The sequence below is a fragment of the Nesoenas mayeri genome (assembly GCF_963082525.1).
Source record: "Nesoenas mayeri genome assembly, chromosome: 18".
NCBI classification, from domain to species: Eukaryota; Metazoa; Chordata; class Aves; order Columbiformes; family Columbidae; genus Nesoenas; species Nesoenas mayeri.
In genome coordinates this window covers 8,108,396-8,132,862 of record NC_137566.1, presented here as the reverse complement: position 1 = coordinate 8,132,862, position 24,467 = coordinate 8,108,396, and the positions used below count along the sequence as shown (strand labels likewise).

The 24,467-nt window shown below is 48.8% G+C and overlaps 2 protein-coding genes across 4 annotated transcripts; one reads left to right on the top strand and one right to left on the bottom strand.

The window, feature by feature from the left end:
- Positions 1 to 1,022: 1,022 nt before the first annotated feature.
- USP20 (ubiquitin specific peptidase 20) lies at positions 1,023 to 18,771 on the bottom strand. 3 transcript variants are annotated; one of them, XM_080355813.1, is made up of 25 exons: positions 18,731 to 18,771; positions 17,422 to 17,460; positions 15,808 to 15,922; positions 15,379 to 15,432; positions 14,825 to 14,887; positions 14,551 to 14,676; positions 13,885 to 13,981; positions 13,632 to 13,701; positions 12,938 to 13,051; positions 12,222 to 12,300; positions 10,566 to 11,007; positions 9,576 to 9,716; positions 8,224 to 8,336; positions 7,606 to 7,778; positions 7,027 to 7,121; positions 6,737 to 6,770; positions 6,277 to 6,322; positions 5,816 to 5,996; positions 5,263 to 5,389; positions 4,992 to 5,161; positions 4,354 to 4,435; positions 3,981 to 4,089; positions 3,511 to 3,613; positions 3,203 to 3,274; positions 1,023 to 2,916 (listed from the first exon to the last, which is right to left on the bottom strand). In XM_080355813.1, exons 3-25 carry the CDS (start codon positions 15,886 to 15,888, stop codon positions 2,756 to 2,758), a joined length of 2,733 nt encoding a protein of 910 aa, XP_080211939.1. In that variant the 5' UTR covers positions 15,889 to 15,922; positions 17,422 to 17,460; positions 18,731 to 18,771; the 3' UTR covers positions 1,023 to 2,755. The 3 variants fall into 3 exon arrangements, with proteins under 3 accessions (XP_080211939.1, XP_080211941.1, XP_080211940.1); XM_080355815.1 differs by having other exon boundaries at positions 9,576 to 9,713; XM_080355814.1 differs by lacking the exons at positions 17,422 to 17,460; positions 18,731 to 18,771 and adding an exon at positions 18,373 to 18,413.
- Positions 18,772 to 18,993: 222 nt separating this feature from the next.
- LOC308047376 (splicing factor C9orf78) lies at positions 18,994 to 23,890 on the top strand. Its single transcript, XM_080355817.1, has 9 exons — positions 18,994 to 19,130; positions 20,013 to 20,072; positions 20,715 to 20,766; positions 20,960 to 21,030; positions 21,222 to 21,299; positions 21,741 to 21,938; positions 22,218 to 22,354; positions 23,089 to 23,187; positions 23,575 to 23,890. Exons 1-9 carry the CDS (start codon positions 19,048 to 19,050, stop codon positions 23,664 to 23,666), a joined length of 870 nt encoding a protein of 289 aa, XP_080211943.1. The 5' UTR covers positions 18,994 to 19,047; the 3' UTR covers positions 23,667 to 23,890.
- Positions 23,891 to 24,467: the final 577 nt, after the last annotated feature.

The window sequence follows — 24,467 nt, the reverse complement described above, 5'->3', positions numbered from 1 at the left end:
TACCAGACAGAGGGTAACAACAAGTACAACTCGGGCTTTGCCAGAGCTGTTTGTCTAGACAGCGAATAATCCCCTCCCTCGGGGAGGGCGTTTGTTCGTGTCTCCCGGATGGTTTCGCGCTGTTCTGCAGTTGCTGAGGTGACGGTGTTTGTTTGCGAGATGCAAGTTTTGACGGTTGGCTTCAAGTTGCTAAAGAACAAGCTGCACGTTCCCGTTAACCCAACTCGAGCTCCATCTCTTTGGATATTTCAGGCTGCAGCTTGTGCAGCGTCACTTGCTGGTTCCTGAGGCCTCGGGAGCGAAGCTGCTCTCACGTGTTACTGGGAAGCGGATTATGTTGTATGAGGAACACAATCTTTGGCCACACAACAGCCTGACAGAAAACTCTCATCCAGAAACCCAGAACAGCTCACTGAAACTTCAGCTCTTTCCCTTGCAAGTTACGTTCAGAGCAAGGATGGTCACAAATAGCGTGAATTGGGTAAATGAAACGTGGAAGTCTATTTAAGCACCGACTGAAAGGTGCAGGCGCCCTCCTCTGATGGAGCACAGTTTGGTTTAGGGGACCTAAAGAGTGTCATGAGGATGGAGCCAGGCTCAGTGACAACCAACGGTAGGACAAGAGGTAATGAATTCAAACTGGAACACAAGAGGTTCCATTTAAATTTGAGAAGAAGCTTCTCAGTGAGGGTGCAGAGCCTGGCCCAGGCTGCCCAGGGGGCTTGTGGAGTCTCCTCTCTGCAGACATTCCAACCCGCCTGGACACCTTCCTGTGTAACCTCATCTGGGTGTTCCTGCTCCATGGGGGATTGCACTGGATGAGCTTTCCAGGTCCCTCCCAACCCCTGACATTCTGTGGTTCTATGACCTGTGCTACCCCAGCTCACTGCTGCTCAGCAGGATCTGCCCCCACAAGGGCTCTCAGCAGCAGGAAGTTTGGATTCTTTTACTTTTTCCAGCCTTTTATATATATTTTTTAACACCACGGCAGGCACGGAGTCACGCAGCTGCTTGAATGCACGTGTATTTATTGTAACACATTTTCAGCACAAAGTATGACACTGAAGCACAGGAGTGTTCTTAAACAATCTGTACAGCATCCTCGGAACGGCACAGACACAGACATGCAGCCTACGGGCTCGCAGCGGCTAACAAAGCTTAAGACAATGAGAAATCCCAACAGTGGCTCATTCTCTGACCTCCCCTCAGGCCTGGCTGGGTATTTACAAGCATCCAATAAACAGGATAGTAGAATTAACATGCTGATCCATTTACAGATACTTTTCTAAAGAATAAATTGCTGTTTGCAGCAAACATTTGGTCTAAACAACAAAAAAAAAAAGGTCTGAAGGCCACATTTTTCTTTCTGACACCCTTTCTTACTTTCTAAATGAAAGAGCAGCTGCTCCTCCCTCTCTCCTGCGTGGGGTGCTCAGAAGGTCCCTGGTACCAAGGCCAGACTTGATGCTGTGCAACCACTCAGGTTGCAGCACCATGAACCCCCAGTTTGGTTCCCCAGCCCATGAGCAGCCACCTCTGCCTTGCTCTGCTCCAATGAACTGCACGGAAACGCAAAGATTTTACTATTTTCTTTCTGGTTTACGAGATGAACAAAGCCCTGATGTGAAAAGTGGTGCTTTAACCTTTTTTTTGTCTTTATTCCTCTCTTAGCTGCTCCTTGGCTGCATTAGCAGCAGTAGATTGGGGAGCAAGTTACTTCTCTTCATTAAATGAGCCACTGCGTACACAAATGACATCTGTGGTGAGAAGCTGGAATGGCCTCAGTACATGGGGGGTTCTTGCTTGCAAAAAGCAGCTCATTCCTAAAAAGCTGCTTCTAGAGCCTGGGGCCGGCTCAGCCCCAGAATTAACCCCCTGAACAGGCTCTGGGTGAAGAACTGGGCTCCTCCTTGGCCTTCGCACACCCTTAGAATGGGGTTATGAACCAGGACTCCTGTGTCCTGCTCTAACGAATCCTGCTCATTAACAGCTCTGACCCCCTGTGAGCCAAACACGCAGAGCTACAAAGCTTTAGTGGGAAGAGTGGGAAGGAGGATTCATCTTCCAGCTTTGTTCTCTGAAAAGATGCTGAACACATGAAATCAGATACAAGGAGAAATTAAAATCTGCAGGCCCGTGAAGGTGTGGCTGTAGGGACTAGAGAAGAAAGAAACGGCCTCCTTTAAAGTTTATCAGTTGATTGCAACTGAATTTGCAAGAATTAGGTAAAGAACAAAACTAGGAAGTTGTGATGTGCCCCATCAGCGCAAACTACCGGGAGACCTTGTGGCTTAAGTCAGCTTCAAATAACAGGTTCCTCACGCTGCAACGCTGCCCGCTGGAAACATAAATAACGCTTCCTTATCTTTATACATATGAGTTTAAAAGTGCCAAAAGCAAGACCTGCGAAGGAGCAGAGACTCGGGTCGCTGGGGGCGAGCTAGGAGCGCTGGGTCTTCGTAACCCAACCCCAACCCGTGTCCTGGTGAGGCTGGGCTGCAGGTTCCCACCACAGCATCATCCCGAGGTGAATTATGGAGAAGCTGCTTTTCTCCCAGTGTCACCCACGTCACCCGTCTCCAAAGCCCCGTGAAAGGTGAGTGGAGGAACCCGCCTTCCCCAGAACTGGTGGTGGGAGCTGCACCCACCTGCCAGTACCAGACAACGGGTGAGGTTTGAGTCCTCAGGCTGCCCCAGCCTTCCGTCCCCACTCGGATCTCCATGCCATTCCCTTCCCTGCCCCATCCCGCACAGCTCACACAGCCCGCGTCTCCGCTTCAATCTTCTGCTCCCCATGTAGGTTTTCCAGTTCTTGGACCTGTGCCACGTTCTGCCTGATGGCGATCTCTGGGCCCCCTCCGTACAGCGTGCTTAAATAAATCCACGTCTCCTCGGAAATCTGCCCGTAGTCAGCACCTGGAAGGGACAACAGCAGCAGTCAGAACTCTGCCAGAAAAGTTACACAGGAGGAGCGCAGGAAGGGCTGGTTTTGGAGACAACCAGGATACAGATGTGATCTTTACTGGCTTGGCAGGAGAGCCCAGCGAGGACAGCACACGAATGTTATTTAAGAAGCTGGGCTCCAGCAGATGCTGAGTAAAGACCAAGTCAAGAGCAACACAAGATGAAAGCCACACCGCTGGGCAGAGGGGACGGTGGAAACCTTTTAGGGACACGACAGGACAGCGAGCACAAGCCTTACCCTGCTTCACTTGCACGTGGCCGCCTGCTTTTGTGAGCGCAATCTTGCTGTTGTCAATTGGTCCGGGAGGCTCTGTCAGAGGAGAGCAAACGTGTCAAAAACCATTCTGATCGCCACCAGATCTGCTTGTTTCCCAAGTAGGTCTCTTGTTATTTCTGCCCTGCCCCGCAGGCCATCGCGCTGGTGTCTGGACGCCGCTCAGCCTCCAGTCACACCAGTCAGGCGCTCACTGGGGAGCTGCACCAGCCACGCTTGTGTCCGTTCTACCTCTCACCCCCGACAGGCTCCAGAGGTCTCGGGCTTCTTACCGTTATCCTTCCCCTTGACAAAGGCTTCCCACTCCCGGAACCACTGCATGCTGATACAGTAGATGACGCTCGGAGACTCCTCTGCCTGGAACGCCTTGTTCAGCTGGGAGAGCACAGACACGCAGGAGGGATTTAGATCAGGAGGAGCCCCTTCTGTTAACTGTAGGGCAGCCTTGCTGCTCTTCAGAAGGTGGCCTTATAGTTCTACCACCTTCCTCCCAACCTGTTCCTGCTCAGTAGAGCAGGCAAGAGACCAGGATGGTTTCAGACTTGGTGTGCGTGCAGCTGCACGTGTGTTATGTTCCAGCTGCCCCTCCCTGTGCTGTCAGCACTGGGGAACCCCAATCAACCTCCTGGCCATGCTGCAGATCATGTTCTGGGAAACAGGGGCAAGAGCTTTCCCCTGACTGACTGGGACAGGTCTCATCTCCCACCTCCCGCCGTTGCTGTGAGATGTTTTCCGTACGAACCTTGATGAAGGTGTCGATTTCGATCCTCCTGCGTTTGGCCAGCGCTTCAATCTCCACTTGGCAAATGGAGCACACGTACAGATGGTTCACAGCAGGGCCGCCCCCAAACCTGGGCACAGAAATGGAGGGGAATGGAGAATGGAAACACCTCCCAGCCCCAAAAATCCTACAATATTGCCCTGGGACAATGCACTGATATTGATCATTTTGGTTTAGATTAGGAGCCTCTACCCAACACACGTCTTTGCCAGTCTGCACCAAGTACTGCGTTCCTTTAAGGTGCCCTGGGAAGGGATTGTGTCTCCATCACCGCTCAAGGTATGAAAGAAAAACCAAAACTCTTTGGGAAGAAGAACGAAGAGGCCGTATTCACCTGTTGTACAGATATTCCCACACGTTCTGGGGCAGAATCACAACCAGGTCATCGATGTAGTGGTACTTGTTAGGAGGGATCCCTGCAGAGGAAAGGAACAGGGAGTTAGTCAGGGAACTCATCATTGCTGGGTAAAGACACAAATAAGGGCAGATCTTCCTTGCTGAAAACTCAGATTCCAGAACCTGCTTCCTCTGCTAATGGAAAACAGTCAAGAGTTCATTAATTGTGGAGGTTTCTCAGTTCACAGCCTCGATTTCTAATCAAGTGCTTCATTTCCAATTGGTGATTTATAAATGCAAGGGCTCCCCAGCATGACAGGTGAAGCAGCAGAACAGTAAAAGGCGGTACCAGCTCTCTTCAGCAGCACATGCTTTCTCCAAACACTGAAGGCCAACCTTGCTGACAGGGTATCACACATAAACGCTGCTTTATCTGCTTCCTACAGGTTTGTTTTTAAAAACAAACAGAGAACTGAAAACTGTTGTTTCCCAGCACTACAGATCCCTCCGGGCCTCTGACCAGCAGGACAAGGGGCGATTGTCTCATCCCTCCCCGTGCGGGCTGGAGGTTCTGCCAAGGAGCGGATCCCACTGCAGCTGGAGCTTTTGGGAGGTGCGGTTCCCAGCCCCCCTCACCTCCGTGGGCGCACAGGAAGGTGTGATTGGTGATGGGACCAGGCTCGGCAAAGGTGTTGAACTTATTGAGCCACTCTCGAGAGATGTAGAACTGCAGTAAGCTGTGCTCCTTCATGCTGGCAAGGGACACAACTTTCTGACGCTCCCGCACGGCCTCTTCGCTGCTTTTCCTTTAGCAGGGAAAGGAAGAGAGAATAAGCAATTCCCGAAAACTTAGTTTTCCAGACGCATTTCTAGGTATTGTGCAGCCAGCAAGGGACTGCAGCATCACCTGTAGAACAAGACATAGGCTTCTGCGTTCTGTACCACGGTCTCGTGGACTTCAGTGACGTACTGGTCATCAAACTCGTACCACTGGCCGTTGATGACATTCTGGCAGTAGGCGATGTAGTGCCCACCTGTAACAGAACACAGAGCGTGGCTGGGAGCAGGGAGGCCTGGGATAACGTCAGCAGCACAAACAGGGTTGGCTGCTGGTAAAGAACGGAGAGAGACCAAAAAAAAACAACTGGTATTTCCTGTTCAGGCAAGATTTGCAGGAGTTGGGAGCCTGGCGCTACCAGCCTGATTTGCCTTCCTTGGAAAGGGCCTCTCAGTGAGACTGAACACGGGGAAAGGGTTTGAGCCAACCCTGTGGTGAGGCTGAAACAGCTGCAGGGGATCAGGGGATCTGTCTGAATCTGCTGGGTTCACTTTTCAAAGGGCAGAGGCTGAGCGAGCCTGGGAATGGAGGGGGCAGGTCTTACACTGGTCCTGGAAACACACTTTGCTTCGCTCCTGCTCGTCTCCTGCTCACCTCTGCCTGTGCTCACAGAAGCACTTACTGCCTGCTGTGCCGTGGTGACAGATGACGGACAGGAGATCGTAGGTGGTGATCTGGGAGACACACTCCTTGGCCAGGAAAGGTCGCAGATCCAGCCCTTCCAAGGGGAAGGAGACGTGGCTGTTGATCTTGAAGGAATACATCACCTCATGCCGGAACCGCTTCAAGTGGATGCAAAGAATCTGAAAGATCAAAGACAGAGAACACCAAAGTACAGTTTTGCCACAGGTATTCTAATTAAACAGCACATCTCAGTGCAGATCTTTGCAAAGGTTCTTCGCCTGTTAGCCATGAATCCTGCTCGCTCCATTCCCACCCTCCATTTAGGATGGGAAAGGCTCTTCTGGTTTAGATACAGGACTGTGACACCACACCAAACTGCTCCTTCTGTTCCAGCTCCAGCTTCCCGACCTCTTCAGCGGCTGCTGAAAGAAAACTAGGAAACAAGGTGCTTTTGCTCACCTCTGGCAGCCGGAGGACTTTGCAGTACTTTACTCCATTCCGCAGTCTGGGGGAGAAAAAGAAACTGTGAGCAATCTCTAAAGCAAAGGGATGCCAAAAGGGCTCTTGCTTGCTTTGAAATCTAAGACAAATCCTGAATTCCAGCAGCAATAAATTCCAGCTCTTTGCAGCATCCCTCCCAAATGAAGCACAGCATGAGCAGTTTGTGATGTCTCTTCTTCAACAGCCTCATTCCTGCCAAGCACATCCCTGTTCTTGTCCTCTCAGGCCCAGCACTTTTCCCATCTGCGATCAGTGACTCTCAAGAGCAGAACTCTGATGTTAAGGGCAGGGCAGGGCAGGTTTTACTTGCCACTCAGCAGAAGGAACGTCCAGGCGCAGGACACAGCAAAATGTCTGACAGCAGTCCAGGAAAATAAAATACCAGAAATGCAACACAATACAGAGAATGCAAACTTACTTTTTACATCGTTCACAGCTGTACATGTTGTCCCCTGTAGATGAAAAGACATTATGTAGTTACTCAGAGCACACGACACTGATTCATAATGAAAAGCAGCACCCCTGAGCAGGTGGGAAACTGGCTCCTGCTCAGAGATGCTGAACTGCCCACTTGCGGTACTGCCAGTCTCTAAGTGAAAGACCGAAACAGCATTTCCAGATTTAATCCACCCCCAAACTGCACGTGAAATACCCCTCTATGTGGTTTTCCTTGTTTTGTGCTGTCAGACCCCACTGAAGAAAACTCACCCTTCAACTCATCGGCTGCAAAAAAGGCAGCAAGGCAATCCTCCAGTGTCACAACGGGACCCCAAAACCAGCTAGGGATACAGGACACCACGAATCTGCACAAGGGAGGGGATTTAAAGTCATACACAAAATAGTAGTTGGATGCTTTGGCATACAAATCTCCAAATGGATGACGGGTTTCCGTTTAGCTGTAGGTCCTGAGCTCATCACACATCCCAGAGGAGCTAGGAAACAGGATTTCTCTCAGCTCATGTTCCTACTGTGACTGCTCAAAGTGATCTGGAAAACTACACTAAGAATTAATTTGCTCCAGAAGGCAAAGTTAAAGGCAGAAAAGCAAAAGGCAGAAGTGAGGGGTTATCGGCCGCACAAGAGATCTCAAAGTGCATGACAGAACAAGAGGAACAGTAGGAACTGGCTGACATGAAAAGGTTCAGAGACCTGTGAGGTATCACTGACTGCTGTCCAGGGAATGGTTACAATTGACGTTCTGCTGCCAAGACCGCTGGTTCGGGACAGCTGCCTCCCAGCACCGCCCGGAAAACCCCTGGGAAAAGAGATCCCGCCCAGGGAGCCCACCTGCGGATGTACTCCATGATGAAAGCAATCCAGCCCTGCGAGGCGTAGTTGTCCCCACATGCCCCTGTCTTGGCTGGCACGTTTTGGTAGATGGCAGAGTGCAGCTTGGCCAAGTCCTCCTTCCCTGGGATTGGGAGCGACAGGTCCTGGAATGTCTCCACTGTCGTAGAAACCTGGAAATATCCAAGGGGAAGAGGTCTGAGTTTCCTGTGCGTGTAATGGAGCTGGGACCTGACCTCTAGCACCTTTTATCACTGCTTGGATTTTGTCTAAGCTGGAAACCTGAGCTGGCAGCAAGAGCGACTCACTCTGGCTAATTATTCTTTACTGCTGTCAGCAGGATGACTTTTGTCATGGGTTTTGTAGCACTGGAATCAGTTTTCTAATGTGAATGTGACATTGCCAGGTCAACTCAGTAACACAGATAAGTAAACAGAACCCTGCAGAGCATGCAGCTTCTTGGCAGGTGGTTTCTCACATCTCCCTCACCATCCACCTGTCATCATTTTAGCAGGGCTACTGCATCCCACAGCGTTCGGAAATAGGAGCACCACTTCCTACGAGATCTAGGAGTCAGATAGACCATGGTCTTTGACCAACAGCGGCCAGAAGACTCACTCTGTCGCAGGTGAGGCACTGCACCAGGCTGAGGATGGAGCCGTCGAAGATGTCAGAAATCACACTGCGATAGCGAAGTTCTTTCTTCTTTTTCCCAGAAGCCTGCATCTGGGCTGAAACACAGACAGGGAAGCCCATCACATAGCAGCTCCTTCCTAGTGTCCCAGCTCAGTAGAATCACACAGCCACACAAGAATAATGCAGGACAAGCCGCTTGCATGCCGGTGAGACGCTGGAGCCCATTCTAAACTGACACTGCAGCTCTGGGTGGCACAAGGAAGTGGGAGGTAGCAAAGTGAACCAACACCAACATGTGGGCTGCAGGCAGAAATTGTCCCACTGGAAATCCCATCTCCATCCTCTTACTACGTGTTCAGAAGTCTGGCCCTGCCACAGACAGTTCTTGCTTTTCTGAGGTCTTGCACCATTTTCCTCTAAGCTTTCTGCTTCCTCTCCCCTCTCACCTGCCTGTGTACTTTTGTCCCTTTGTTTTTTTTTCCCCTCTGACATCTACCATGTGCTCCCAAGTGTCCTGCACCGGGGAGGACTCTCCACAGCAGGGACTGGCCAAACACCCCGTTCTGTTTAATAACAAACTCTCTCTCCACGCACACGTGCACGGAGACAGAGAGCTTTTTATCCGGCCAGAACATCTGTGGCTGTGCTGACCTCAGCCAAGGGGCTGGGACGCGGCTGAGGAAAGAATGTCATTATTGAGCAGCTGTAGGGACGGCGGTACAAGCACATGCCATTGTGTTTGCAACGCTATGCAACGCTGAGGGATTTCATTTTGCAATTTGCTTTGGATGAAGAGCCCCGTTTGATAACAACAGAAGACAGGCTCTGCTCCGAAGCCTCATGATGCTCCCAGCACTGGACTGACATCTGCAGCCTTAATTCTGTTATTGTGAGCGCAGAATGTCGAAGAGGCAGGAAGCTCTCTCTTGGTAACATCATCTCACAGTTCTTTGGCCCACACACTATGAAATGCAAGTCTGGCAGACAAATGTTTACACATCCCCACACTCCACTACGGGGGCAGAGCTTGTGCCTGGCACTTCACAGCCATGTTATTAATAACAAACACAGCGTGAAGATGCACACGTGGAAATCATTTGAGGCTCCAATATTAGGACATACTAGAACATCAGTTGTGCCTAGAGCTTGACTTTACCTGCAGGTTTACTGTAGTCTTTGCCTAGTGCTATTTTAGAAAGCGCTGACATCCAGGGCAATCGGCACTTCTTGCAACTGTTTATCAGGAATCATGACACATTCCTTCTCTTTTCTGTAAATGAACCCCTGCTCTCTACGCACTCCCCGTTGCTCCCAGCACGCCCCCTCGGCGTTACCTTTCTTGAGGACGTAGGAAGGGCCGAGCCTGGCGGGGCTGGAGCGCGGAGGGCTGCTGGAGAGCTTGGAGTGCATGTCGTGGTGGACCGGACTGCAGGGGCGTGAGGAGCAGCGCACGTAGGCGTCGTTGTCAGGTTCTGCTTGGGAAACACGGAGGCACTGGTGAAAATCCCCGTGACAAAAGGCAACGCTACCGCAGTCAATGTCAGCCCAGCTCTGCGTTCCAGCATCTTTCCCAATATGCACAGTTCAGTGTATTAACTGCCCTACTTGCACACGCTGGCAGATAGAGCTCAGTGCGTGGATAAGTGTACTGAACAGCTAATAATTATATTTAAAAACAACCCAACGCGTTATTTTTTCACACTTATGACTAATTAGGTTTTACAGCTTGCTCCTGTATCGCTCATCCACACAAAGAGCATTGCTGTCTCCAGTGCCAGTTGGCACAGTAGGACTCTTACATAAAGAAGTGCTGAAAGATCGGATATGTTCAGCTTGAGGTGACTCCACACCTACGTCTTAACTGCTGCTCTTTTCTTTTCCCTAAGACACAGAAATGCACGAATTATGCATGTCCCTTTTCTCTCTACAAAGCCTACAATTAACAAACTTCCACAGCTATTTCCCCAGGTCAGTCTATGAGATAAAGCAGTGTACACTTAGCAAACCTTTCTCTTCAATTAGGAAAAGGCATAAGCACAGTGTCTGCAGGTTTGGCAGGGCAGCTCTCACTGCCTTCAGAATGTAATCTCCACTCAGCCCGGTAGCAGTTTAGCCCGGCTGAGCAGCTCTGTGGCTCACGCATTCTGGTTTCTCACAGGAGCAATTGTGCATAAAGGCAGAACCACTGCCAGGGACACAGAAGAAAGTCTTGGATGCAAAATCTCTTGAAACTCATAGAAAGAACAGTCACGTTATGTGTTTTTTGCCAGTGTGAAGGATGAGAATATCTTCTCACAAATAACACAACTGGAAGAGGTTTATACCTGGTGTCCTGCAAGGGCTGGAGGGCCGGGGAGCTGGGAGCATCTCAGGGGAGGCTCTGCCATCAACCAGCATCATGGTGGTGTCAACATCCGCATCCTCATCCACCTGCTCCGAGTTGCTGCGCCGATGGCCACAGGAGAACTTTCTGTCCTTCATCCTCTCCTTCTCGGAGATCCCTCTCCCTGCTTCATCCTGGATCAACAGCTCAGTCTCGGCCAGGGAGCCGCTGCCCGTGCTCGCTGTGGTCCGGCTCTGTCCGTCTCCCTCGCCCCTGTCGCTGCTGGAGTCACAGGAGAGGAACTCGTCCTCCGAGGGACTTCGGTCACCCTCTCGCTTGTCATCTTGGTCACTTGTGTCCAAATCTCTTGTCTCTGCAACAACTGGTTCCTTCAGTTCTTCATGGAGCTGATCCATCAGGCACCGCAGGAACTCCTGAGTGTCCTGAAACAGGAGCAATCCCCTGTTAGTATCCACCCAGAAACGGGGCAAAGGAAGAGACAGCTCCACTCCAGCCTCGCAGTGCTGCCCACAAAGCTCAGGTACCCTGGCAACCCTGCTAAAGCGAAGGTAAATGTTTTAAACTCCTAAATGACAAAAGGCCCAATTTTTATCTGAACATCTTCAGCTGAAAGACACTGAGAAGCCAAAAAGCAGCTGCAGGCAAAGCACGAGCTTATTTATCAGGGGTTTATGACTGATAAGAGGTGAGAGATGATGAGAAGCCTAATGAAGACAGCAGGCCACAGAGAACAGACTTATCCACTAGACAGATTTCATGAACACTGACTTCTGCTTATGGCAATCTCTCTCTTAAATAGGGAAGATTAATATCTTTAATAAATAGAGAATGGAACCAGAAACCAGAGACTACACAGTCAAGGTACAAGCTCCCACATGTATAATATGTGATACAAGAACTGCTACGTTGGCTTCAAAGGACCTGCTGGAAAGCATCTTGGTATTTTGACAACTCCAGAAAGTTAATTATGATGTTTCTGTTATTTTACGGAAGTTTGGCTCTTAGCCTGCACTGTCTTCTTTTCAACTTTATCTCTTTACAGCGGAGAGTTTTCCAATCCAACGTGCTTCACATCAAAGATGAATATAAAAGTTGTTTCATTAATCATTAATCATTAATCATTTTTACCCTCTGTTTTGACTTCCTCTCAGTATCACAGTTTAGATGTACTGTCCTACCGTCACTTCTTTTGTACATTTTCTAATCATAGTTTTGACATTTACATTTTATTCTAAATAGTTAACACGAGAGATAGGCTAAAAAAAAACTTCAAAGGAAAAAGACAGTATCTTTAAATAAGTTTTAGTTTGCTGCAAATCCCCAGAAAAGAATATAGAACACTCATCTATTTAATGTTTTTGGAACAGATGTATCCAGGTTTCCCAGCTCTGCCATGAATAAATAACTCCTAACTCTCATACAGCACGTACCAGTAGATCTCAAAGCCCTTTATAAAGGAGGTGACCATTGTATTTTCAGCTGGCAGAGGAAAATGCATCGGTTTGGTAGCAGCAAGCCAGGGGCAGAGAACCCAGGTCTCCTCAGTCCCACCCCAGTGCTCCCTCCGATCACTAATACGGACACGGAACAATCCCATTCGCTCCGGAATGACGGTGTCGTTTTGTTGAGGCCTCACCTGCTGTGCATAACCTCGGAACATGGGGTTGACGAGTTTGATTCCATGGGATAGACTGCTTGGAACAACGTAACTCGGGCTGTTGAGACACGAACAACAAAGGAAGAAGTTCGCTTATCAGGCCTGGAGCCAATTTGTCTAATAAGCAACAGAACAGGGTGTGGTAACTAGTTAAAGAGGACAAAAGATATAACAATTATGCACCTGCATGTATTTCTCTATTAGCTGGCTGACATACAAATTAAGAGACAGAAAACATCTTGCAGGCCTTTCAATCTGTCCTTCCAGAGAGAATCTTCCCTAGAGCACGTGTAACTTAAAGCTCTGTCCAGGCTTTGAATTATCTCAAGTGATTCTTTCCAGAGCAGGGGTTTGCAGTTTGTTAGTTGGTTTGATTTTGCAGCACCATGTCTGTCTCAAAATGTGTGGGTTGGCCACCCAGTAAATGAGGTAAACCAAAACCAATATCAAATGACATTATCTCGCTTTAAAGGCCACAGCGTTCTCTTCCAGAAAGACACAGGTCACTTTTGCTCTGTATCTTATTTACCCCTTGTTAACAACTAACATAAAACAAATAGGCAATGCCATTTAGCTTCCTGGGTTTGAACCAACTTAGATTGATGCACTGATCCCTGAAGATCAAATTTCCTTTTTGCAGATTTTAGAACTAAGTATGGAACCTGTCCAGATCACATTAGGGGGTGACCACTCACCGTTTCTTATGCCAAACCTCGGACACCAACTTCTGGTAGCTTTTGCACAGTGCTGGTTTCTTATCTGTACGGACCAGTCCCCCACATTCCAGAAAAAACTGTGTGAGAGGAGGGCTACAAGGAAAAAAGACAAAAATTTAGGGCATAGAAATTTCTCCTCTGCTTCTATTTAAGGGTTTATCAAAACATAAATGCATGCCTTTGGAAAGCATGCTTAAGATACTGGTTTTAAATGGAGGGCAGAAGTGATTCCAAATGGAGAACTGACTCCTAACTTGAAACAAATGAAAAAGGCTGATCTGAATCTGGTCCCAGCGCAGAGAAGAGACCCTGGAATTAGTTCTCGGCAGGATGTCTAGAGAATATTTTAGGATATTGGTTGTCAGAAGGATATCACTGGGGAGAATAAGAGATATGACATGCCTTCCCATGCAATAAATACATTTCCATCACAACAGAAATGATGAAGTTTTAATTCCAGCACTCATCTAAACACGAGTCTTCTATGTAGCCAAAGCTGGCTATTCATTTAGTTTCCTGCTGTAAAACTTCTGTTGCCCTGAATAAACACTGATGTTTTTCTGCACCTGGCCTGGTCAATGTCTCTGCAAGACTGTGAAGTTCTCAGGTCAGAGGCACCACTGATATTTAGTGAAGTGCAGTAAAGACTCTGCTGAAAGGCCCTAGTGCCTACCAGTTAGAGAGAGCCTGAAGTGCTGCATTCATGTAGCAGGAGTTCCCAAGATTTTTCATTCCAGTAAGGCCTAAAGCACAAACAAGACAGGCGTGAAACACTTTCCAGAAGTGCCGCTTGCTACATTCCTCCCCAAAGGAGAGGGAATTCAGCCCTTTCTAGGCAGTCTCTGCTCCCAGGAACCTCTCTGTGCAGGTCCTATGGATCGCACAGTTACTCTGGCAGCCCTTTCACCAACTCGCTGCAGAGTTACCTCTTGGTTTCAAATCATCATCCTCGGATTCAGATTCGCCTTCATCAGCCACGGCAATTGGAACAGCTTTCAAAGGGTGAGCAGGCAATGGAGAATCCTGGATTCAGGACAGAGAAATAAGCATCAGTGAGAGGCTTTAAAAGATGAGTTGTGAGAGGCATTGTCTTGCACATAAATGGAGGCAGCCTTTAAAGAAAGCACTCTGGAGAGAGAACCAGTTGCACTGTCTACCCTTCTCACTAAGGCAAGGACAGAGTGGAAATAGTACCACTGCTGCTTCCAGTACCCATGGTCAGAGCGGCATCAGGAATATGCAGCAGTGTCACAAGGACATGTGTTTCTGGTCTGACAGCTAAAATGTCCATGGGCCAAGCACTGAACATGAAGGTGTGACAGCTGCTGAGGCTTCTCCCAAAAAGAGACACCCCATGGAAGAAGCTAGAAAACGTTCAAAATAAGTCAAAATGGATATTCAAGTTGTCTGGATGTCTCCTTGCTGGGAGAGCCTATAAGACAAAGCTCTGACTACCAGTAGCCCCTTCCAGTGGAAGAGCTCCTTTCACAACAAAAGCCTGGACAATAGCGGAACCACTTGGCTAGTTTTGCAACAGGAAAACAAAAGCCCTGCCAAGCGTTCAACCCGGTCACGCTGTAGCACAGACCCACCGGCTCCGCGAACTTCAGCGGCGGTGCCTGCGCCGCCAGCCGCTGCTCCAGGAACACCTCCTTCTCACAAGCGTAACACCAGATGCGGAACGTCGTCAGGTTCACCGTCAGGTTGTGCTTTTTGGCCTAACAATTAAAAGGTGAAATAACGGATCTCATTTGACAGCCGGCTCAAGCTGAAGCACCGAACTATCGCAACAGGGTGGAGGAGGAGCAGGTAACGGGAAAAATCCCAGCCTGTCTGTGTTAAGATGGACAACAGAGAAAAGCTCACCTGTGCATGCAGTGTGCTGTGGTCAGCAAAGGACTCCCCACAGCCAACATAGGGACAACCAATCTAGTGAGGGAAAAGAACAAAGGTAAAATGGGCACGACAAATTAGACCCTTCACAAAACACTCCCCAACTCCGGTCCCACCAGCAGCTGCAGCTTCAGAACTGATCTTGCCAGCTTTCTAACCTGCTGCTTATTCAGGGCCCAGAGTAAGAGGGGAAATGGGAATTGCTTGATTTAAGAAAGAAAACCTGGAACCAGGTTTGCACCCACATAAAGGCCCCATTCCAAGGCAACTACTCCAATGAGCAGCTCGTCGGAGCAGCCTCAAAGCATTCCAGGGTGAAAATAAACTGCCCTGGCCCACCCATGTGTCCCTTGTCGTTCCTTCATGCCTCGCTGCCCTGGGAAACCTCTTCTGAGGTCCCACACGTGGGATAGTTCACAGTAGATAGTTCTACTGTGAACCCCCTCTTTGCTTCCCACTCTTTTTTATTATATATATTAAAGAGAAGTCCCACCGTATCATGCACACAAACAACAAGCCATTTTTACCTGAAGACAAGCCCAGAGATTTGGTCCCACAGCTCCACAAGACTGGCAAGTTCCCTGTATATTCATGATAAAAGAAGGTTGATTTGCTTGTTTGGTTTTTCAGTAACTTAGTCCTTCAAGAGTGGGAAAGGTCTCTGTAAAACAGGCCTCGCCAACCCTGCACCTCACGGTATTTCATTTGTTAATACCACGCTGCCAATTAAATACATGTTTTGCAGCGTTTCAGATAAGTGACACATTTGAGCAGGATAAAATGACAGAAATAGATCAGATGGGATCGACGATGGCCAGTGCAGGGTCCATCAGCAGTGGAAGAGGAGTTTCTGCCCCTCCTCGATGGAGACAGGCACCATTTTCTTGGAAAAACAAACATGCAAGCCCATACACAACAGCGAAAAGGGAAAGGGCGACAACCAGAACACCTCGTACCTTGGATTTAAGCAGCAGATCATCCCTGGTCACCTCTCCAATGGAATCCAGGTGAGGACAGATGTCTCTTGTATCCCCCATTTTCACCAACGCTCACCTGGCGGGGGGTGTTTTCCTAGGACAAGATAGTTCCTTTCAGCTGCATCTCAAATTGGCTCTCACAGATTGTTAAGAAGATAAATGAATACGTTTTGTATATTAGTGATTACAATATCCATCTGAGAGGATCAAAGAGATCAAGTCAAATCTAAATGTGGAGCCAGTGGCATTAGCTCGCTCGGTTCTGACCCACTGCCGAGTGGCTGCATTGTGGTCTCAGTAAGCAAAGAACACAATGGGAGACTTCAAACGTCCCAGTGACGTGCAGCTATAAAAGGGAGATTAAAAGAGTTTCTGTTTCTCAAGCATAGTTTAAGTAAGTAACATCACTTGTGGCTGTTAAAGAAAAAAGAAGACAAGTGATACTAGCAACACAGATCAGAATCCAAATCATTACTATTGGCTGGAAATGAAGCAGATATGAAAAGCCCACATGGCTGCAATAAAAGTGGAAAATTCTGATGAACTCGATGCTAAGAACTCCAGCAGCATCATTGCTAAAGTCTGTTGTTTTCACCTTTTGAGGACATTTGAAAGAACTCCCAGTGTTATCTTGTCTTTAAAAAAAAAGGACAAACAAGCTATATCAGCAACACTTATCTTGGGAGCTGAAAAGCTTGCCTAGCACCTTGCCTTGGCAGAAAACGAACTGCAAGGGTAATTCTATAACAATGTTTTCCCAGCACTCTTTGGAACTGAATAAACTGAACTGGAAGAGCAAAGCAAAACGGGAGGGGGAAGGAATCATATTTGCATGCTAGAAAACACAACAGTGGTTGTAACCAGGATCTCAGAACCTGCGAAGAGATGCTTAACAAACAACGGAGCATTTTCATGCAGCTTCACTAAGATGCAAAATAGTATCATGTAACATATGCCGATTTAAAAGACGAGTGACAAGAGCGCAGTATCTTTGACTAACGCGTAAAACTGGGACACTTTCAGGCTCCCAGTTCCTTCCTCAAAACCAAATGCATCAGCTGGTCCAATTAAAATATATTAAAAAATCAATGCCTTGTTGGCTAGTTAACCTTCCCTGATTCCTTATTCCTTTCCCAGAAGCTGTTTCCCAGGAAGCCTAATGAACAAAAGATTGTTTTATAATTAACTCCCTTTATCTGCACCAGCTTAAGCTAACTGGCAACCGGTTTTGGAGCACACTTAAGTACAGTCTTGTGGATGTGGACGGTTTTAGTGTATTCCGTGGAACCACCCCTCTACTCAAAAGTATAAACCATGCCTTTCAGCTTTCCAGCACTGAAATGCTCATCTTCCCACTCAGGGCTTCCCTTTCTGAGCAAAACCAGGAAAAGCTCATTTTCACCTCTCGGCCCTGACTTAACGCATCAGAAAAGGTTCAATATTCAGCCCCAACCTTCCCACTAATCTGCCCAAAGAGCTTTAGCACACAGCTCACAGATGCTGCTCAGGAAAGCAGGAATGGAATAAAAGCACTTCCAGAAAGCTTAACGGTGATTCTCCAAATGTGCCGTGTACGATGGGAAAAGGAGTTACCTTAGAACAAGTCCTTTGGCCTGTCTTTCTCACGCACCGCTGTGGAAGAACAGAACGCGAACATGTCAAAACAATCCCACGGTAAGTGCAACCTACTTTCAGTTGCTTAAATTGCTGCCAAACCCCCTGTCTCTGCCTTCTACAGGAACACATTGCTTTGGGTTTGTTTTTTGCTTAGGACAAGCGTGTGGTCCTGTAGCAGAGCGAGGGCCAGCTGTCACGAATTCCTGAGGCACGTAGATTCACAATCTGCCGAGTAACTGTTTGTACCAACAAAAGGAAGCTTTGCACTGTTCATCCACAGAACAACAAGCAGGTCTGCTTGCTCATCTTGCATAACCTACCAAGATAAAGGAGCATCGGAAGCTGTTATTAGCAACATTTCACACTCAAGATACTGAAGAAATAAATATTTACTAACTGGCTTACTGACAAGAACCAGAAACCAGGCGCTTCTGACTGTTTGCTGAATGTACCGCGTCACGTATTGGAAAGCCAGGTGTTTTATGTAGAACAGGCAACGGAGACCAGGTTTTAACACAGATTTCTTAGCGGATCGCTAGCGGCACACCTACAGATTTAGCTTTTAAAAGAAAAACACCCTCTGGGACTCCCCCTTTGCGCGGCTACACCGCTCCTCAGGCACAGCAGGCCCCCAAAATACAAGTTCTCTCCCAACAGATGCTGCAGCTGCCAGGAGTGAAGTTGAATATAAATATCCCCCCACGCAGCCGGATTTGGGCAGGACGAGTCGCTCGCAGGTCCCGCTCCGGGGGTCGCAGGAGCCGCTGTCGCCCCGAAAAAGCCCCGAGCACGGCGGGACCCCGAGGGAGCCGGCCCGGAGCCCCCCGGCCGCCGCTGCTGCATCATCCCCGGCCCGACGCGGCGGAGCGGCCGTGCCGAGCCCCGGCCCGAGGCCCGACCGCCCCCGGCCCCGCCGCCCCCTCTCACCTGCGGGATGCTCGGGGCGCCGCCGCCCCCGCCGCGGTCGCGCCTCAGGCCGGCACCGGGTAGGCCGCGCCCTGGGCCCGGCGCGGGGAAGGGCCGCGGCGCCCCGAGCAGCGCGGGGAGGCGGCGGCGGAGCGGCGGGGCGGGCCGGGGCGGGGCGGGGCGGGGAGGAGGCGGCGGCGGCGGCGGGGCGGGGAGGCCGTTACCCGAGCGGTGGGGGCGCAGCCCACGGGCATCAGCGGGGGTTCCTGAGGGGCGAAGCGCGGCGGGGTCTGGCGGCAGCTCGGGGCGGTGCAGCCGCGTCCCGCGGGACAGGGCGGGTGTTCAAACACGGGCGTGTGACAAGCGCTGCCCACGGCACCTTTTCTCTGTGGCGCCTCTGAGACACCCACGGGCGGTGGGGGCTGCTTGGTCGGGGCTGCCGTGGACACAGCGACCCCCGTCGCTTACACGGGGTCGCATCGGTAACGATGACTCGGGGCACCGAGGCTCTCGGCCCCGCCGGCGGAGCGAAGGCCGGGACGAGCGGGGCCCGCGGCGCCTCCCCGGCCGCGGTGCTGGCGGACGAAGGGCGCCGCCCGGCTTCGTCGCGGGGCTGTGGCGTCATCGCCGCGCGACGCGCCCGGCGCGGGGTTGGTGTGTGGGGGGGCAGTGTGGCGGAGCGCGGCAGCCGGCGCCATGCCGGCCAAGAAGGCCTTCCGGCGGCGGAGGGAGGACGAGGAGGAGGACGAGGAGGACGAGCAGGTCGCTGAGGAGGTCAGGTGGGTCGGGAGCCGCCGGAGAGCCTGGCTGGGCCCATCGGTCGCGGGGCGTACGGGCGCGCCCGGCGCTGCAGAGGTCGGTGACGGGACCCGGGTTTGCGTTAGGCCGGTGGCGTCGCGCCATGTCGTTATATCGCCATATCGTCACGTAGCGCTGTGTCACGTCACATCGCCCTGTTGCAGCGCGATATGTGGTTATGGCGCGTCACGCCGGTCTGTCGTCACGGTGTCTCCCGCGTGACGTCACGGTGTCTCCCGCGTGACATCACCCCCGCCGAGTCCCGCCGCAGCCCCGTGGTCTCTCTTGTTACTGTTTTATCTCAGCAAAATACTGTATGATGCGTAATTAATGGTATATAGCAAAATACAGGCTTAATTAGGAAATGTATAAGTACCTGAAGAAATCCAGAACGTCTGTCAGTCTGTACAGAGAAACTGGATGTTTAAACTCCCCACAGACTTTCCTCTGAGCCGCTCATGCCCTGACCTGTCCTTATATTCACCTGAGAGCTGCTGCTAATTTTGCTGCAACATGAGGGCTTCGTTAGTTCCCCCTTCTGGGACGTGACTGTGTTGTTTTAGTAGTTTTGGTCAGTTGCTGAAGGAGTAAAGGTGTCCCGCATTAATTCATGTCACTTAGCAACCCCGGCAACATGTTCAAGGGACATATCCACCAGATGCCGTGTGATTTTGCTGATTGCTTAAATAAATGGAATTACTTCAATAAAGTAAAATAGAAATCTATCTAATCTGTAATCAGAAATGTGGACCTTGCTATGCAGAACTTTAAGGTTAGAAGATTGTCTTAACTGCTGAAAGTCAAATTAAGTTAATTAATTCAAAGCAAAGCATCGAATACTAAGTCAAGTAATTTTTCTTCAGGTTAAAACTTGAGGAAGCCAAAGAAGTTCAGAGCCTCAGAAAGCGACCCAATGGGGTGAGGTAAGGGATGGAGCACCGCAGGAGCGAAGTTGGGTTGTGTCTGATGGTGTAATGTAAATTTCTCTCTTGTCACGTACCTGCTTGCAGCAGAAACCGTCCGATAGTGCCAAAACAGTGTTCTTGATAGAAGAGTTTCTATGTCACAGCCTGAGGATGGAAAATAAGGGGAGTTAGGGACAGGCACGGTGTCAGCTCACGGCGAGCAGAGTCTGTTCTGTGACCCAGCCAGGAAGAAAAAGATGAGGATTGGGATTTATCATGAAATGTATTTTCACCAGATTGCTTTTTGTGCACATGGTTTAAATTGGACACTTGCTCACCTCCTCCATCCTAATTTCCCTCTCCCTTCTCATCTAGTGCCATTGATTAGCTGATGAGCTACTTGAAATGTGCAGCAGTAATGAACTTGGGTCCTTATTTTGGTGACTCGCTGTAAGGCACTAAAATCTGCCTTAACTCCCCAAAATGGTAACAGTTCCTCTGTCCACCTGGAAGGATTAGGAAGATTGACAATTTAGTGTAAATACAGTGTGTGAGATAATTTGCTATAATAGATTTAGAGAAGGATAAAGAAATGCAGCATTATTGGTAATACATTTTCTTCCACTTCATTTTATTAACTTTCTTTATGTTCCTGACTAGCGCTGTAGCTCTGCTTGTGGGAGAGAAGGTGCAAGAAGAAGCAACACTTGTGGTAAGTCCTCAACACTTTGATCACCTCTGCGCTAAGATGTAACCATGTGGTCCAGCTGATCACTGCAACTCTGGCCTGGGCAAGGACTGATGTCCCAGCTCAGTACTTAAATGTTTTTTGTGCTTTTGTCAAGATTTTGAAGACTGGCATTTGAAGGAAGCCTCAGGGCTTTTAATTATTTATTCTTTTACAGGATGACCCATTTAAGATGAAATCTGGGGGAATGGTGGACATGAAGAAGCTGAAAGAAAGAGGCAAGGACAGGTGGGTGCATGTGAGCTCTGAAGGTCTCTCTCTGCTCTAGTGTCAAATGACAGCTCATAATGAAGTAACCAGATGTTGTGTTGCTTTGAAGAGTTTAACATAATGCAGCTTGGCTAGTTACTGGTACCCTAACTTGTCAAATTAGTTAAAAAAAAATAGACAAAACTGTAAACACTGTGGTTTGCATTTAGGATTAATGAAGAGGAAGATCTAAACTTGGGAACTTCCTTCTCGGCTGAAACCAACAGGCGGGATGAAGATGCTGACATGTAAGTTGTGCTGCATTGTCTGTGATGTTGAATTCAAGGTTGGGTGTCCCCTCACTATTTATTTATTTCCTTGGTTATTCTTCTGTCTTGGATACTGAACAGTCCCAGAACATCTTCCCGGTTCTCAATGAACCTCCACTTGCTCTTTCACTTTCTGGCTGACAACCTTAAAGGCTTTTTCATGGACAAAGGTGGGAGGTGCCAATCAGTCAACCAGTGTGGTGGCTTTAAATACCAGAGGGAACCTTCCCTGCTGGTTGTGAAAGAGCTTGGCAGATCGGATCATTTATTGGACAATTGCTACTTGCAAGTGATGTTAGCTGAGTTGTTTTGGAGAGATGATTCTTTCCTCTCTCTGAGCTATCAGGACAGTGATGCAGTAGTGCTGAGACAGAGAAAACAGAAGTAAATACTGTGTGTCCCTCGTGTGCTGCTCTTTAGGATGAAGTACATTGAGACTGAGCTGAAGAAGAGAAAGGGAATTGTGGAGAACGAGGAGCAGAAGGTGAAGCTTAAGAATGCTGAGGACTCCCTGTACGAGCTGCCAGAGAACATCCGTGTGTCCTCTGCCAAGAAGACTGAGGAGATGCTGTCCAACCAGATGCTGAGCGGCATTCCTGAAGTGGACCTGGGAATTGAGTACGTGGTTCACAGATCTGTTGTTTATGGCCTGAATTGCCAGGATGAGCAACCGTTAATTGGCCAATCAGTGGTGTGGCTGGACTGTACAGCCCCGGTCTGTCTGTTGCCTTGGAAACAAAGCGCCTGTTTCTATAGCAGTGCCTCCTCTCTCAAAAACCACACCAAATATCGTAGCAGTGCTATCGCTATCCCCAAAATCCAGCCCCTTAGCACTTCTAAGTCTACTACCCTTTCTAAATAGGAAAGAATATCTTTTAAAATTTGTTTTTCTTCTAGCGCAAAAATAAAAAACATCATCTCAACTGAAGAGGCCAAGGCCAAGCTGCTGGCAGAGCAGCAGAACAAAAAGAAAGACAGCGAAACTTCCTTTGTTCCCACCAACATGGCTGTTAACTACGTCCAGCACAACAGATGTAAGTCTCGTGTAGCTCTCCTGACCCAGGTGGGACCCTCTGTTGGTTGGGACAGAGTTTGTTTCAGGAGAAATTAGTTCAGGTATCAGTGTGATCACGTCTGGCTCCTTTTTCTGAGATGCTCATACAGACCCCACCTGGCTCAGTCTTTGTCTTCTGTCCATCAGCAAGGAGAGGGACGTGTTACTCATGACTTAACTTTCTGCTGTTGAACTCCCAGCTGACACCACCTCATAAATTTCAAGACTTTTTCTTTAACTCATGTCTTGAGCGAGTGCTGGAAATGCTGCCTCGTCTGCGATTCTAAATGGCGGTTTATAATTAAGAGAATCCATTTTGTAGGCTGCCAGAGCAGACAGGTGGTCAAGCAAACACAGACCTTACTAGGCAGAGATGGGGATTAATTTCCGGCAGAGCCTCTGGTAGTGCAGCCATCTGGAGGGAAGGAGCTGCCTGCTGTGTCCGACCGTGCTGACAGGGGGGATGTGGAGACAGTTTTGTGTGTTCTGAAGGAAATGAAGAGCCTTTGGGCCACTTCCTGAAGAAATGGCGCTACTGAAATGTGCTGTATCTCACATATATTGGTTATCCATAGAAATCAATTACAAGAATGTTCATTCTGAGGTTCTGTTGTTTCTACTGAAGATCAGTCATAACAAGTGCCATAGCAATATATCTGTCTGAATAACACTGTGCCAGGTAATATTGCTTATCTGATGTTTTCCTTCCTTCAGTTTATCATGAGGAGCTAAACGCACCAGTGCGAAGGAACAAAGAAGAGCCAAAGCCCCGTCCACTAAGAGTGGGGGACACAGAGAGGCCAGAACCTGAGCGTAAGTTCCTCATCTGCAATGCTGTAAAGAGAGACGCTGAAACTCTTCGGGGGGTTCTTGCACAGCGAAATGATCGAGCTCTTCTTACCTCCTCTTCTGGGTGCCCTGAGATAGTGGGGAAATGGGGAAATCTAAGTCTGTGAGAGGCTGTTGCAGTTGATGTACCATTAGTAGGTCACACATGAAGCCCTGGGGATGGGCGATGTCTTCAGAGATGGCCAAGGATGAACGCTGGAGCAGCGAAGGCTGCGAGTTGGGGAGCACTGACGGCTAAAGCAATAACCTTTCCCATAGCGAGGGGCTGCATGAGGGACATGGTGGAGGAGTTAAGGAAATATCATCTGTGAAAGGACAAGGAAATGATATTCCCTTCTCTTTCTTTTGAAGGGTCTCCTCCAAATCGCAAACGTCCGCTCAATGAAAAAGCAACAGATGATTATCACTATGAGAAATTCAAGAAGATGAACAGACGGTACTGATGAACGCGGATGGAAGTATTTGCCATCGTTTGTATTTTCTACTATTAAAGGATTTTGTGTCAATGACGTGAAATGGAGCTGAGGAGAGTCACGGCCTTTGCATGCTGGTGTCACCTACAAAGCTTTTCTTGTGATCTTGTGAATCAGTTTGCAGGTGATCGTGAACTCTTTGGTAAAATCTTACATATAACTTATTTTCAATTACAAAACTTCTATTATAAGAACGTGAGCTTTCACGTTTGGCATTTTTTTCAGGGAGAAAACAAACTTGCTTTTACCGATTCTTCCACCCTCTTCAAAAATATGAAAAAAACAATCCTTTAAAAGCAGCAGTGCTGTTTGTCTTGTAAATATTAAAGGTTTAAAGCTGTTTTGCTTTAATATAACTTTGTAAGAGACTTGTAGTTTGTTCCTAAGGGCTTTTGCTGTGCAGAGTGTGTCAGGCTCTGGAATAAATAAGTGTTGTCTGTGCCTGGCGCCAGGGATTTTATATCACGTGTTGATTTATATCTTTTTCTCCCTGTAGACTTATTTCTGTAGCAGTTTGCTGCGGTTTATTATTTTAGGTGTGAAGAAGAAAATGAGATCAGGTTGTAGCTGATGAATTGGAGGAAAATCTCAATTTCAGCAGCTGGTGAAGGGGGCGAAGCCGCCACAGGGGGTGTCAGCCGTGTCTTCCTGGGAGGTGGAACGTGGGGGCACTTTTGAAGGCAAGATTTGAAAGTAATAAAAGTGCTTTTCAGTGATCATTAATGGCATTTTTTCTTCAGGGATCCACACTGATAGTTTCTGGGTGCTGGT

What these genes read in the sequence shown, in the direction of transcription:
- USP20 (XM_080355813.1), bottom strand. Translation starts at nt 15,888, where the DNA reads ATGGGGGATACAAGAGACATCTGTCCTCACCTGGATTCCATTGGAGAG. An exon ending in CGCTGAAGTTCGCGGAGCCG is followed by an intron (nt 13,982 to 14,550) that starts GTGGGTCTGTGC and finishes TCCTGAATCCAG; the next exon opens with GATTCTCCATTGCCTGCTCA. An exon ending in GCCTATGTCTTGTTCTACAG is followed by an intron (nt 5,162 to 5,262) that starts GTGATGCTGCAG and finishes TCCCTGCTAAAG; the next exon opens with GAAAAGCAGCGAAGAGGCCG.
- LOC308047376 (XM_080355817.1), top strand. Translation starts at nt 19,048, where the DNA reads ATGCCGGCCAAGAAGGCCTTCCGGCGGCGGAGGGAGGACGAGGAGGAG. An exon ending in CGGGATGAAGATGCTGACAT is followed by an intron (nt 21,300 to 21,740) that starts GTAAGTTGTGCT and finishes GCTGCTCTTTAG; the next exon opens with GATGAAGTACATTGAGACTG. An exon ending in GAAGTGGACCTGGGAATTGA is followed by an intron (nt 21,939 to 22,217) that starts GTACGTGGTTCA and finishes TTTTTCTTCTAG; the next exon opens with CGCAAAAATAAAAAACATCA.